Below are 14,603 nucleotides of genomic sequence, written 5' to 3'. Positions count from 1 at the left end.
CATTTTCCTGTGAAGCCGCAGAAACAGCTTACATGTGGCCTGTGGAGTTGACCAGACACGGTTCTGGAAATATTGAAGTCCGATGAAAAAGGGGAAAACAGACCTATGACTATCGTTTGCAACAGTTTATGACAGTTCAGTTCAGTTCAGTCGTGTCCGACTCTTTGCTACCCCATGAACTGCAGCATGCCAGGCTTCCCTGTCCATCACCAACTCCCAGAGCTTGCTCAAACTCCTGTCCATTGTTGAGTCAGTGATGCCAAACAACCATCTCATCCTCTGTTGTCCCCTTCTACTCCCGCCTTCAATCTTTCCCAGCATCAGGGTATTTTCCAATGAGTCAGTTCTTCGCATCAGGTGGCCAAAGGATTGGAGTGTCAGCTTCAGCATCAGTCCTTCCGATGAATATTCAGGACTGATCTCCTTTAGGATGGACTGGTTTGATCTCCTTGCAGTCCAAGGGATTCTCAAGAGTCTTCTCCAACACCACAGTTCAAAAGCATCAATTCTTCAGCTTTCTTTATGGTCCAACTCTCACATCCATGCATGACTACTGAAAAAACCATAGCTTTGACTAAATGGACCTTTGTTGGCAAAGTAATGTGTCTGCTTTTTAATATGCTGTTTAGGTTGGTCATAGCTTTTCTTCCAAGGAGCAAGTCTCTTTTAATTTCATGGCTGCAGTCACCATCTGCAGTGATTTTGGAGCCCCCAAAATAAAGTCTCTCACTGTTTCCATTGTTTCCCCATCTATTTGCCATGAAGTGATGGGACCAGATGCCATGATCTTAGTTTTCTGAATGTTGAGCTTTAAGCCTACTTTTTCACTCTCCTCTTTCACTTTCATCAAGAGGCTTTTAGTTCCTCTTCACTTTCTGCCATAGGGTGGTGTCATCTGCATATCTGAGGTTATTGATATTTCTCCTGGCAATCTTGATTCCAGCTTGTGCTTCATCCAGTCCAGCATTTCTCATGATGTACTCTGCATATAAGTGAAATAATAAGCAGGTGACTGTATACAGCCTTGACGTACTCCTTTCCCGATTTGGAACCAGTCCAGTTTTCCATGTCTGGTTCTAACTGTTGCTTCTTGACCTGCATACAGGTTTCTCAGGAGGCAGGTAAGGTGGTCTAGTATTCCCGTCTCTTGAAGAATTTTCCAGTTTGTGGTGAACCACACAGACAAAGGCTTTGGCATAGTCAATAAAGCAGAAGTAGACGTAGTTTACGCACAAAAAGGCTTAAAAAAAAAACTGAAAAGACTGATAGTGATGCTGAATTTACCCAAATAAGGGCCCTGTGCCCTTTACAGTTAATATAAATTCACAATCAAAGAGACACCAACTCTGTGAATGAAACCACAGAATATCTGTGGGGTGGGGACAGCACTTAGTCATGGCCAGTTCCTGGGAACAGGCCTACGGGGGCCCCTGGTTCTGACTTTAGGGTCTACAGAATTGGGTTTTTCATATCAACCTTTTTCAAAATTTCTATATTTTTGGCTGTGCTGGCTCTTCATTGCTGTGTGGGCCTTTCTCTAGCATGCTGGGCGGGGGCTTCTCTCTAGTTGCAGTGCGCAACTTTGGTCTCTGCAGTGGGGGAAGCAGGAGCTGGGTTGAGGTTTGGAATTCGATGTGGAGATGTTTGCACCCTCGCCCCCGCACACGCACATGCACGCAGGCCTCTCATGGTCTGTCGATGTGGGTCCACCTGTGGAGATGCACCTGTCTGTCCCCAGGTGCAGGGAGGGAAAGCAGGCAGTCACCTGTACCGTCACCAGCAGGGCCAGGTCCAGTGCCCACGTGGCAATCTTGGGTGGTTGCGGCACTGGCCGATGGCAGTATGGGTCGACAGAGGTGAGGACGAGGGTCACTGGGAGCCTCGCCTGAGCTCACCAGAGGAGCTTTCGCCCTCAAAGGACTGAACGGCAGCAGTGCTGGCTGGACCTGCACAAGCTCCCTGAACCCAGGGTGTGCACTTTGAGAGGGGCGTGTGGGGCCGATGGGCTTCCCGGGAAGTCCTGCACCTCCAGGGTCTGGCAGGTCACAGAAGGTGGTTTTAAATTAACCTGAGGAGATAAGTCAGTGTCCAGAGGTGAGGCAGGAAGTTCTGGAATGGTGAGGGAGAATGAGTCCATGTTCCCCAAGCTGCATTTGCCCTCATATTGGAGGCTTTGTGGAATCTGAGATGCTCGGCAGGCTGGTAACGATTTGCCCCATCGTTCCAGACCCCACTGGCCTTCCACTGAGGCAGCCTCAGGTCTGCCTCGGGAGTTCCTCTCCATGGACTGTTCTGTTGGCAGTTGAAAGCTGTTCTCTTCAGCCCTCAGGAGGAATCTGAAATAACAATGGGGTCATCCCAGGAGGCAGCCTCTAGAAATTTCAGGGAAAATAGGCATGCCATCTACAGTATGAGAATCTACAGTGAAAAATAATTTTAAAAGTTGGAAGTTCTCAGAAACATGATACTGGTGGTAGCAAATGAACTTGCATATTTTTCAAGAAGTCCACCTGAGGCTGCTCGTTTGCCTGTGAGAGCTGGCGGAGGCTCCGTGCAAGCCAGACCTCCTTACCTCTGGTCGGAGCCCACCCGGGAGGGTGGGGTCACCTGGGAGGCCTGCCCCTTCCTTCCACTGCCATGGTGGCCCTCGCCTGCAGCCTCGTGTTTTCCGTCTCTTCCCAGTTCCTGGCCCAGCTGATGGTGTTCCTCATTGGTTTTGTGAGCTCTGTGTTCTGCGGGCACCTGGGGAAGCTGGAGCTGGACGCTGTCACACTGGCAATTGCTGTACGTACGGGGCTGGCCAGCTCCGAGCTAGGAAGCCGTCTGTGTTCATTTGCTCCTGCGGCTCTTACAGATGATCAGAGTTTAGGGTTTTCAGGGAAGACACGTATGTGTCTGAATCTCTCACTGTTGGAGGCCACTGGTCTGAAAGGGGTTTCACTGAACTAATCTCCAGGTGTGGGCAGGGCTGTGACCATGTTTCCATCCTCAGCCTGCCTCTCCTTCCCCAGGGAGCTGCCCCAGGTATGTGTCTCCTCAGGTGCCAGGCTCCGCATGGGGCGTCTCTAGAGGGCCAGAATTCTATCTGCCACGCCAACTAGTCTGCCATCACTGGAGCTCTGGCTCCCACCCTGACCCCACATCTGGGAGAAGAGAATTGTTCACCAGTAGAAACCCTCCCCCTTCCCCCAGCTCTTGATTTGTCTCTTATCCCGAGATGCCAGAATATGAAACCCTGGGTGCCCAGGTCCAAACCTGAAACCGGGAGGAGGGACTTCCCTGGTAGTCCAGTGGTTAAGAATCTGCCTTTGAGGGCAGGGGACATGAGCTGGATCCCTGGTGGGGATCCCTTGTTGCTCCACAACAAAGACCCAGCTTAGCCCACCCCCCCAAATAATAATAAAACTTTAAAAAATTAAATAATAAAAATTTAAAAAACCAGTCCTCTCTGTACCCCAGATGTGAGCCCCACAGCCACAGAGAGGCGTCATTGGCCTCAGCCGTGGTTGCTGGCCTGGGGGCCCTGCCGGCCTGCTCACTTGGGCCAGCAGATGTTTCGCTGAAGTTCTTGCTGCAGGTGTGTGCTCTGAAAGGCACGCATCGGCCTCCCACACCTGGTCCATCGGGCATTTGAACTTGCCACCTCTGAGCCTGCAAGGTGCTCTGAACCATCCCCAGGGGCTCGTGGCTTGCTTTGCTTTCAGGGAGCAGCATGGACAACCCTGGTTTAATTATCCTTTTTGGTCTCTGATGTTTGGATATTTGGGGAGCTCAGCAAGCTTCCCACAGATCCTTCTTGGCCACGGAAGTGCAGGAAAGCTGGTGCTTCTGGGCTGGGCCTGGCGGGGACTGCTGTCCCTGGTGCCTCCTGTAGACTCGAGGGGTAGCAGGTGGAGGCAGGCAGGGCCTCAGACTTCCTGGGTTTGGGGGTGCTGTGGATGCTGGAAGGCCTGAGTCTTGGCTCTGAGACTTGCTCCTGCTCTCACAGAGTCCTTCAGGGCGTTGTTTGGGTCATCCTTGGTCACTAGCAAGTGGGCTCACCCAGGACTGCTCTGTGCCATGCCGCAGGCCCCTTAAAAGAGTTCATGGTCCTCAGAACCTGGGAAAAAGATGCCCAAGACCTGGGGAACAAATGCCTAAGAAAGACTAATGCAGTGTGGTCACCACGGCCTTGACTGTCCTTTCCTCCCAGCACTGTGTCTGTCTAATTCAGGGCACGGGGAGGTCTGCACACAGGCTCCGGGCAGAGTGCTGAGGGCCCCGGGGCTCTGATGGGCAGACGGGGAACCTGCCCCCAGCCTCCTCCCTGGTTTGTTCCCAGGTGGTCAACGTTACTGGTGTCTCGGTGGGGTTCGGCTTGTCTTCTGCTTGTGACACGCTCATCTCCCAGGTGAGTGGCAGCCCCAGGTCAGGTTACTCCCCCTGCCCCACCCCAGTTGGAGGGCAGAGACCCCCAGGGCAAACCCTTGCCACATTTCTCAGCTCTCCTGCTGCCTCCAAAGTGTGGCCGCAGGTCTCTCTGGTCTGGGAAGTGGTGTTTTTCTGCGTGACAGCCCTACTGCTACGTCTTGACAGATAGGGGATGTTTTGTAAAAGTCCCTTTTATCACTTCCAACATTGTGGAGCTCGGTATGTCCAGGGGTCCTCAAACGTGCATGTGTGTCAGAGTCACTTGGGGGCCCCCCACCAGCCATAAGCCTGAAGAACCAGGTCTCGGGGGTGGATGGGGAGTGTCCTGACTGGTTGTGTATGCTGGTCCCAGTGGCTAATTTTAAGCTGCCCAAGATGTCACTGAGCTGGCTGGGGAGGGATGTGCATGGTGGGTTTTGTAAGCAATGGGAGCTGGCTCCAGTGCCTCCCCGATCCCCAAGTTTCTGCATCAGTAGGTCTGGGGAGGGGGAGGCCCAGGACATCATATTTCTAATAGGTTTCCAGGTGAGGCCACCCTGACTGCACATTAGGATTACATGGACATGGGGAAATTTTACAAATTGTTGGTGTCTGGGACCTACTCTGGACCGGTTAAGTCCAGACTTATCTTTATCAAGCCTCTGTAATCAATGATTTAAAAATGTTCCCCAAATTAAACATCCATTTATGATAAAAAACTCTTCAGAAAATAGGCACAGAAGGAACGTACCTCAATATAATAAAGACCATACAGAAAAAGACCTTGGTGCTGGGAAAGATTGAAGTCAAGAGAAGGGGGCAGCAGAGGATGAGATGGTTAGATAACACCACTGACTCAATGGCATGAGTTTGCACAAACTCCAGGAGATGGTGAAGGACAGGGAAGCCTGGTGTGCTGCAGTCCACGGGGTTGCAAAGAGTCAGACATGACCGAGCGACCAAACAATGATAAGGTCACAGCTAACATACTCAGTGGTGAAAAGCTGAAACCTTTTCCTCTAAGATCAGAATCAGACAAGGATGCCCTCTTGCTCCACTTTTATTCAACATAGTATTGGAAGTCCCAGCCATAGCAATCAGAGAAGAAAAAGAAATACAAGAAATCCCAATTGGAAAGGAAGAAGTAAAACTGTCACTGTTTACAGATGACATGATGCTATGGAAAATCCTAAAGATGCCACCAGAAAGCACCTGGAGCTCATTAATGAATTTGGTAAAGTTCTAGGACACAAAATTAATATGCAGAAACCTGTTGTGTTTCTATACCCTAACAATGAAATATCAGAGATATAGGAAATGTTCCTTAGGTGATTCTGATGAGCAGCTGCGTTTGAGAACCACTGATACCTAAAATGTAGCAGTCTCTGCGGCCATCTGTCTCCCATGGGGCGTGATTGGAGGCCTCTGGGGGACAGCGAGGGTGCCGTTTCTGTGTTAATATGTTGGTTTTGACTGTGCATGCAGACGTTTGGGAGCCAGAACAAGAAGCATGTGGGCGTCATCCTGCAGCGGGGCGTGCTGGTGCTGCTGCTCTGCTGTCTTCCCTGCTGGGCGCTCTTCCTCAACACCCAGCTCATCCTGCTGCTCTGCAGGCAGGACCCAGCCGTGTCCAGGTGAGATGGGCCACCCCCCAGCAGGATAGGTCCATCCCGGCAGAAAGATGGTGCCGGCCAGGTTCAGGCTCGGGGGGTTCCCAAGGCCAGGGACAGGCCACGCACCAGGAGTGAGTTAAGCTGTCCTCAGCCGATTCTCCATACCTGGCCCGTGGGATAACATACCCGCTCCTTATTTGGGTAACTTTCAGGTAAATAGTTTTGGGTGAAATATGATCTGCAAAAACCCTCCACGTGAAATGGTGGTTCATGGTGTTGGTTCCCGGTTTTGTGATTTTTGGCCCTAGTCAATATTAAAATCACCTGAATGCTTTTAAAGCCCACCGCTGGGGAATTCCCTGGTGGTGCAGCAGTTAGGACTCTGTGCTTTTACTGCCAAGGGCTAGGTTCGATTCCTGGTTGGGGAACTAAGATCCTGAAAGCTGCATGGTGTGGCAGAAAAACAACAACAACAACAACACCCCCCCGACCTGGTGCCCTCCTCCAGCATTTTGTTCTTTTCATTTGTTTGTTAAAATATTTATTTATTTGGCTGCATATGAGATCTTTGATCTTGGTTGCCACCTGTGGGATCTTTAGTTGCAGGATCTAGTTCCCTGACCAGGGATCGAACCTGGGCCCCCTGAGTTGGGAGCATAGAGTCTTAGCTACTGGATCACCAGGGAAGTCCCTAGCATTCTGGTTTAATTGGCCTGGGGTGCAGCCTGGGTGTCCATGTCTTTCAAAGCTCTTTTAGATGATTCTAAAATGTGACACAAGGTTTGAGAGCCGCTGGTTTAGTTGATAAAGACCTTTTGTGACTTTCTGCTCAACCAGTGGCTCTGAACCCAGGGGACATTTGAAATGTTAGGAGACGTTTCTGGACGTCAGAACTGGTATGGGGGTGTCGCTGCTGGTGGAAACCAGATGCTCCAGAACATCTTGGGATGCACAGGACTGCCTCCACGGCAAGAATTACCCAGCCAGGGTGCCCAGTTTGAACCCCCTGTCCTGGACCTGGAGAGACTTGGGAGAACCAAGAATGATCACTCGGGTCATAGGATGACATGTTCTGTGTAGATTCCGACGGTGCTCCAGCAGCTTCAGCCTGTACGTTTAGGAAGAGCCAAGCATGTGAAGGTAGTGTTGCTGTGTCCTGCCTACCTTTCCCTGGAAACGGAGCACTCTGTCACTTTTTCCCTCTTCCTTGTACAGGCTTACCCAGACCTATGTCATGATCTTCATTCCAGCTCTTCCTGTAAGTGTCCACGGGGTAAGGGGGTCCCTCCTTGAGGTTCATGGGTAAAAAGGCAGCAGAGATGCCTTGAGCTCAGGGATCTGGTTCAGCCCTGCGATGATGCCCACATGAGGAGTTGGCTCCTTCAAGGAAGTGTAGTTTTCATCATACTCAGGAAAGACACAAACCTTTGTCCCTCAAGAAACACCAGGGTCAAGAGGGCTGCAGAGGCCGGGGTCCCCGCTCCCGTAGCAGAAGGGGCCTCTGCTCACCCGCGGGGAGGAGCTCAGATTTCTTCTGTAGATGGTGAATCCTTGCCACCACGGACCCCCGGGGGCCTCACCTGGAACTTTGAGGCTCTTGCTTGCTAAGCCTGAGGCACAGAACCCACCTGTGTGTTAGTGTTCAGGGGGTCCCTACCTGGTTGGTGAATAAGCACAGCTATTTCATTTAGTTAAACACGTGGCCGGATTAGTCTGCTGAGCTGCTGTAACAAAATATCACAGGCTTAGATAACAGAAACCTACTTCTCACAGTCTTGGGGGTTGGCAGTCCAAGATCAAGGTGTCGGGGCTGGTTTCCTCCGAGGCCTCTCTCCTTGGCATGGAGGCCCACCCCCAGTGTCGCTTGTCTGCCCAGAAGGGCACCAGTCCTGCTGGATCAGGGCCCCCCCAGTGACCTCATTTAAACTTAATTGACTTTGGGCTTCCCTGGTGGCTCAGATAGTTAAGAATCTGCCTCCAGTGCAGATTGGAGGATCAAATCCAGGTTCGATCCCTGGGTTGGGACTATCTCCTGGAGAAGGAAATGGCAACCCACTCCAGTATTCTTGCCTGGAGAATTCCATGGATAGAGGAGCCTGGCAGGCTACAGTCCATGGAGTTGCAAAGAGTCAGAAACAACTAACATTTTCACTTTTAAAGATTTTATCGAATATGGTCATGTTGGGCATGAGGGCTTCAGCATACGAACTGGGAGGGGATGTAATTCAGACCTCAGAAGCAGTCATTTGCCCTCGTAATTGAGATTGTGGTCTTTACTTTTTCATTTTAAATTGAATATTCTTTTCTAAGATTTTTTTTGGATGTGGACCATTCATTTAACATCTTTATTGAATTTGTTATAGTATTGCTTCTGTTTTATGTTTTGGGTTTTTTTTGGGGGGGCGGCCCTGAGACATGTGGGATTGTAGCACTCCGACCAGGGACCAAGCTGGCACCCTGTACGTTGGAGGATGAGGTCTTAACCACTGGACTACCAGGGAAGTCCCTGAACCGAATATTCTTGAGTTTATTCCACCAAATAGGACTGCAGCCTAATCTATAGAAGGGGGCGCCCATCCAGAGTTTTCACGGGCCTCTTGCACAGCCCAGTGCCCCCAGGAGAATCCCAACCAAGCACCCAAGGAAACCACTCTCCCAGCTCCCCTGGGGGTGCTTAGATAGTGTTCGCCCATAAGAGAGATATCCGGACTTGGGGTTCCTGTCCTGCCCCCGAGCCTCCTGAGAGGGCTCCCACCTGGGCCTCCTGTGGGAGTGGAGGGCAGGCTGGCTGAGGTCTCAGCTCTCCACTGTGAGGCTGGCCAGGATGCTGACCTCTGTCCCCTGTTGTCTTGCAGGCAACCTTCCTCTACACGTTACAAGTGAAGTACCTGCTCAACCAGGTAACTCGACTCTCCTGTCCTGTGGGGGTGAGTGCATCTGTCCTTTCAGGGGTCAGGGAGACCCGGTGGAGAGGCTCGCCTATCCGGAGCCCCTGTGGGGTGTTTCCCTGAGGGGTGCACGCAGAGCTGAGGAGTCAAGGAAAGGACAGGTTGTTATTGGCACTGGAAAAGTCGGATCCAGTTCCCATTTGGAAATATTGTTATTGGTGGGCCGGCAGGGTGGATTCTTGGCCCTGCACCATTGCCTGGCTCCGGAGGGGTTGGGGGTCGACCTTTCAGCTCCGACCATCTGAGGATGTGAAAGCACCCCCTTCCCCACGATGGAAGGTGCCTCATGTCACCAGGACTCTTAGTGGGTGGCTAACAGCAGTGGCCAGAGCCCCGCTCTGTGGGTGTGGAGTCATGTGTGGGACCGTCTACTTCCTTCCAGAAGGACCAGATAGATAGGGTGCCTGGTGGTGGTAGGGTACCAGCCCATGAGGGCAGGCTCTCCCGGGCTTGTGTGACAGGGACAGGATGGTGGAGAAGAAAGCTTTCTACCTATTTAACATCCTTAAAGTTAAGGTGTTATCCTCGTAATGGAACAAGGTTTCTACTAGTTCCACATTTTTATTAGTATCAGAATTGTATACTTGAAATGCCTGTAAAGAGGCAGAAACCAGCATGTGCCCTGGATTCTGGGCTGGCCCCTCATAGTTTGTTACCCCGTTTGAGGGCCTTTGGCCTGTCAGCCCCCCAACAAACGTGGGGCTCCTGAGTGGTTGAGTGAGGAGTGGGTGTGAGGACCTCTCCCTGAAGGCCCTGAGGCAGGAGAGACAACCTAGAAGAAGGAGTCTTGAGCTGAGGGGTCAGGAAGGTGACTCAAGTGGTGGAGGATGCATGGGTTTCTCGAGGTGGGAAGGAGAGGGGGTGCAACCTAGACTGAGTGGGTGCAGTGGGAGCCTGGACATGGAAAGGGGTCATGCCCAGGCTGACTAGATGCAGGAGAGAAGGAAAGGATGGAGCCGCCGCCTATGGGACACTTGAAGGACAGGTTACTGGGGTCACTAAAGGACGGAGGATGCGGAAAGGTGAGAGGCAGGCTTGTGGGGACTCAGAGGGGGCTGTGCAAGGGGCCGGGGCCTGGGGGCCTTAGCCTCAGGCCCTCCTTGGTGCCTCTGCTGTTTCTCCTCTTTTCCCTCAGTGGGCTCCCACCCAGACCCCCTCTGCCAGGGGGTCCCACAGCGTCTATCTGAAATGCACATTGGGTCACCTGCCTCTCCTGCTGAAACAGACCAGGGCTCCTGATAAACAATGCTTGGCAAGGTCCTGGTCTGGCCTCTGAGCCCGCGGCCATGAGCCCACAGGATGCAGAGCAGCCAGGGGAATGTGGGTCTCAGGGAACAGAGCGGGGGTGGAGGTGGGGTGGGAGATCTGAAGGACGGTGTGAAGGGAGGGCGGAGCAGAGGAAGCGCAAATAAGCGGCCAGTGTCTGCCTGCCCTGCAGAGCGACCAAGCCCTCTCTCCCCGATTGCTCTGGCTTCCGTGGGAAATCCAGACTGCTTTTTAAAATTAATTAATGAATGACGGCTGCACTGGGTCTTCATTGCTGCTCGAGGGCCTCCTCTAGTTGTGGGGAGGGGGCCCTAGCACCCAGGCTCAGCAGCTGTGGTACCCGGGCTCAGTTAACCTGCAGCATGTGGGATCTTCTGAAACCAGGGACTGAGGCTGTGTGCCCTGCATTGGCAGGCGAATTCTTAACCACTGGACCACCAGGGGGAGTCCCGAGATGTTTGATTTATACTGTGGTTTCAAAGAGCAGAATTTCAAACACCCTATGATTTGGGGCATGATGCTTTACAAAGAGGTAGCACTTTTTAAAAATTGGGGTATAGTTGATGTACAGTAGTCTATAAGTTACAGATGTACAGTATAGTGATTCACAATTTTTAATTCCCATGTATCATTATTATAAAATACTGGCTGCATTCCCTGTGTTGTGCAGTATGTCCTTGTAGATTATTTAACTCACACATATTAATAGTGGGTTCTACCTCCTAATTCCCTCCTCCTATATTGCCCCTCCCCCTCCCTCTTCCCACTGGTAACCACTGGTTTGGTCTCTGTGCTTGTGAGTCTGTTTCTGTTTTGTTAGATTCACTAGTCTGTTTTATTTTTAAAATTCCATACATAAGCGAAAGCATACAGTATTTGTCTTTCTCTGACTTAGTTCACTGAGCATAATGCCTTCCACGTCCACCCATGTTGTTGCAAATGGCAAAATGTCATTCTTTTCCATGGCCGAGTCATCGTCCATTGTGTATACACGCCACATCTTCTCTCTCTGCTCCTCTGAAAGGTGATGTTGTACAGTGAGGTGACCCCGTGCGGTGGGCGGCCCCTTCCAGTCGGGGGAAGCAGTGCTTCCTGCCTTCGTCACAGCCGACTTTCTCTGCGTCCATTTTCTGTCCTGACGCTGTGAGGAGAGACGTCAGCCCTGGTCCCGTGTCGCTTCACTCTCATGCCTTCAGTCGGTCAGAGACGTGGGAGGCCTGGAGCTGCTCGGCTCCGTCCCCCACCCCAGGGTCATAGCGTCCCCTTAGTTCCCGACCTTCAGCGTTGGTCCAGGTGCCCGGGGAAGGTGACGTGTTCACGCTGCTCCTGTGCACGAGCCGGCTCTTGTCCTCCCTCTCCGCTGCTTCCCTCTCTCCTGCTGCGTGTCCGTGGCCAAAAAGATGCCCTTCCGGCCAACCCAGAGGAGGGAGTGCCCGGTGGATGGGAGCAGCAGCGTGGGCACGCCTGTGACAGCTGCCCTACTGGCCATGAGGGCGCCTGTTTGGGTGGCAGTCGGTGGTCCCCATGGGTCTCCAGCACGGCCCCTCGTTTCAGGGAATCGTCCTGCCCCAGATGGTGACTGGCGTGGCTGCCAACCTGGTCAACGCCCTCGCCAACTATCTGTTCCTCTATCAGATGCATCTTGGGGTTATGTGAGTCCTAGGGAGTCCTGGGTCAGGGAGCGGGGCGGCCTCCTGTGGATTTCCAGGGCAGGGTGGGGTGTCCATGCCGACCCTCCTCCTTGGGCCGCTCTGGACCCTGCGGGGGGATGCTGCTCTGGGAGGAGGTGACCCGGGGCTGCTGTATCACAAGCAGGGCAGGAGGGGCACCCCTCAGCGTGTTCTCTTCTGCCCAGGGGCTCGGCACTGGCAAACACGGTCTCCCAGTTCACCTTGGCTCTCCTCCTCTTCCTGTACATCCTCGCCAAGAGGCTGCACCAGGACACCTGGGGAGGTAAAGGCTGCCTATCTCCTGCCTGGACACGACTCCTGTCTCGGCTCGAGCCCTTGCCCGGTGGCCGTTTGTGTCGCAACCGACTGCATCTGTGTCCTGCCTGCAGGCTGGTCCTGGGAGTGCCTGCAGGACTGGGGCCCCTTCTTCCGCCTGGCCATCCCCAGCATGCTGATGCTGTGCATCGAGTGGTGGGCCTACGAGATCGGGAGCTTCCTGAGCGGTCAGCATGGGGCCGGCCGGTGGTGGCTTGGGGACAGCCAGGGCCCATGGGAAGCACGCGGTCACGCATCCCTCTCCCGCAGGTGTCCTCGGCATGGTGGAGCTGGGAGCCCAGTCCATCGCATATGAGCTGGCCGTCATCGTGTACATGGTGAGCATATGAGCCCGTCCTGGGGCGGGGCTGTGTGCTTCCCTCTAAAGAGTGCTGAGCACAGGCGTTCAGCGCATACAGGTTGTGAAATGATTCCTGAAGGGCACATTTCACCCTGAAGCCTGGGAGGGTCCTTCTGGTGTGGCAGGGGGTGTTCCCTGTGAGCTGGAGGGCCTTGGGGAGATGGTCCAGAGGACTGGGTCGCTGCCGGTCCTCCGACTCCTAACGCAGTCCCAATCCAAAGGACTCAGTTTGATGGCACGCTTGTCAAACATGCCGACTCTTTTCCTGTTTCATAACACAGATGCGGGGGGACAGGTGGGGGATAAAGGTGACGGTGCTGCAGGAAGGAGGGGCTGAGCTCCATTCCCGCCTGCCTCTGTTGCCTCTGGATACTTGGTGACACTTGTAGGTTAGACCCCCAAGGAATGAAAACAGATGTTTGTACTGAAGTTCCTGGAAGTTCCTAGCAGTTCATGATTGCCAAGAGATGGCAGTGTCCCACATGCCCAGGCATGTGCCCAGGGATGGCTGAGTGGACTCCATGCGTGGGCAGGATGTTGTTCAGCCAGAAGAAGGAAGAGGGTGCTGATGCTCTGGAGAACCCTGGTCATCAAAGGCTTCCCTTTGACTCTCTTTTACTGAAAGCATCAGCTGGACATTCTGAAGGGCTTTGTCCTCCCCAAGTGTCACCTTAGAAATGCAGCTGGGAGGTGGGAACAGAGCGCCCGTGGTGTGGGAAGGACCAAGGTGTGCACAGGTGTGCGTGTGCGTGTGCGTGTAGGACTGACTGGAGGACTGATTCTCAGCATCACCGTCAGGTCCCCTCCTCATTTCAGGTCCCCACAGGCTTCAGCGTGGCCGCCAGCGTCCGGGTGGGGAATGCATTGGGGGCTGGGGACATCGAGCAGGCCAAGACGTCCTCCGCCGTCGCCCTGCTGGTCACAGGTGCCTAGACTCGGGGACACGCCCACAGCCCCCACGCCTTCCCTGCAGACTCCCTTTCTCACCGAGTGCTTCTCCTGCCATCTGACCTCCAGGGCTCTTTGCTGTCATCTTTTGTGTCCTGTTGTTAGGCTGCAAGGATGTCGTGGGTTACGTTTTCACCAAGGACCGGTGAGTGTGGAGGTTTCCCTGGGATGTAAATCTGCAGCAGAGATGGTCAGTGGGAGCTGCTTTCACACTGGGCCTCCTGGGTGGTTGCATCTTGGCGGGGAGCCTGAGTCACCTCCAAGATCAGACACGCAGTTGTTACCTGGCAAGAACGGATAGGATGTAGGAACTAATTAATAAGCTAGAAGCCGAGTCAGTGGGCATGGGTGGCGGTGTACATTTCTGCTAGTGGAGTACTCACATCTTTTAAAGATGGTAACTCTTTTTGGGTACCACTGCCTCCATCTTCACTGAAATACTTCCTTCCCAACAACACGAGTCATCTCGGTGGCCCAGAAGCTGCCCAAGTGCTTGGCTGGCAATAGTCTTGTTTGTCCATCTGAACTGAAGTGGAACTCTCACCCCTGAGCTGTCTCCACACATCACATTATCAATCACTGAAGAACTCTTGCACCAGCAAAGTCCCCCGTGCTCTGCAGATCCCATTAAGTTGGTTTGATAGCTTTCGTCCATGAGGCCACAGTGCATGCTGACTTGGTGGCTATATTGTTCTGTTACCCCTTCCTTGGGCTTCTTTTTACTTATTTTTGCTGAACCATGTGACATGTGGGATCTTAGTTCCCCAACCTGGGATCGAACCCACACCCCCTGCATTGGTAGTGCAGAGTCTTAACCACTGGACCACCAGGGAGTCCATAACCTGGGGTTCTTTTGTCAGCAGTTACAAAATGCAGAATTGACCCCTCCCTCCTAGATTCACAAAGCAGGTGGTGTGGACGGAACTGACCCTCAGGCTATTCCTCAGGAATCTGTCTTTTGACTTCTGGTGGTGGGTTGTCACCTTTCAGCCTTTGCTGTTTTGCTGTGAAATGTTTGAATATCCCTCACATCAGCGTGAGTCAGATGCAGCCAGAGATCATGCTCAGCTTTTTCACTTGATCAGAAGTCTGT

General features: G+C 52.9%; 1 protein-coding gene across 6 annotated transcripts in view; it reads left to right on the top strand.

Annotated features, from left to right (window-relative positions):
* SLC47A1 (solute carrier family 47 member 1) overlaps nucleotides 1–14,603 on the top strand; it is a 29,350-nt gene that overhangs the window by 5,747 nt on the left and 9,000 nt on the right. For all 6 annotated transcript variants that reach the window (XR_009595339.1, XM_012185792.4, XM_042255718.2 and 3 more), the window contains exons 2-12: nucleotides 2,683–2,784; nucleotides 4,322–4,390; nucleotides 5,875–6,023; nucleotides 7,218–7,260; nucleotides 8,858–8,902; nucleotides 11,771–11,868; nucleotides 12,072–12,169; nucleotides 12,276–12,389; nucleotides 12,472–12,539; nucleotides 13,379–13,487; nucleotides 13,580–13,655. Coding sequence is in view for 5 of the 6 variants with exons in the window: in XM_012185792.4 (XP_012041182.4) it covers nucleotides 2,683–2,784; nucleotides 4,322–4,390; nucleotides 5,875–6,023; nucleotides 7,218–7,260; nucleotides 8,858–8,902; nucleotides 11,771–11,868; nucleotides 12,072–12,169; nucleotides 12,276–12,389; nucleotides 12,472–12,539; nucleotides 13,379–13,487; nucleotides 13,580–13,655 (971 nt within the window). In the remaining variant the exon portion in view is untranslated. The remainder of the gene's footprint in view (nucleotides 1–2,682; nucleotides 2,785–4,321; nucleotides 4,391–5,874; nucleotides 6,024–7,217; nucleotides 7,261–8,857; nucleotides 8,903–11,770; nucleotides 11,869–12,071; nucleotides 12,170–12,275; nucleotides 12,390–12,471; nucleotides 12,540–13,378; nucleotides 13,488–13,579; nucleotides 13,656–14,603) is intronic.

The sequence above is a fragment of the Ovis aries genome, chromosome 11 (assembly GCF_016772045.2).
Source record: "Ovis aries strain OAR_USU_Benz2616 breed Rambouillet chromosome 11, ARS-UI_Ramb_v3.0, whole genome shotgun sequence".
In the NCBI taxonomy this organism is placed as follows: domain Eukaryota; kingdom Metazoa; phylum Chordata; class Mammalia; order Artiodactyla; family Bovidae; genus Ovis; species Ovis aries.
This window is presented reverse-complemented; position numbering and strand designations above follow the sequence as displayed.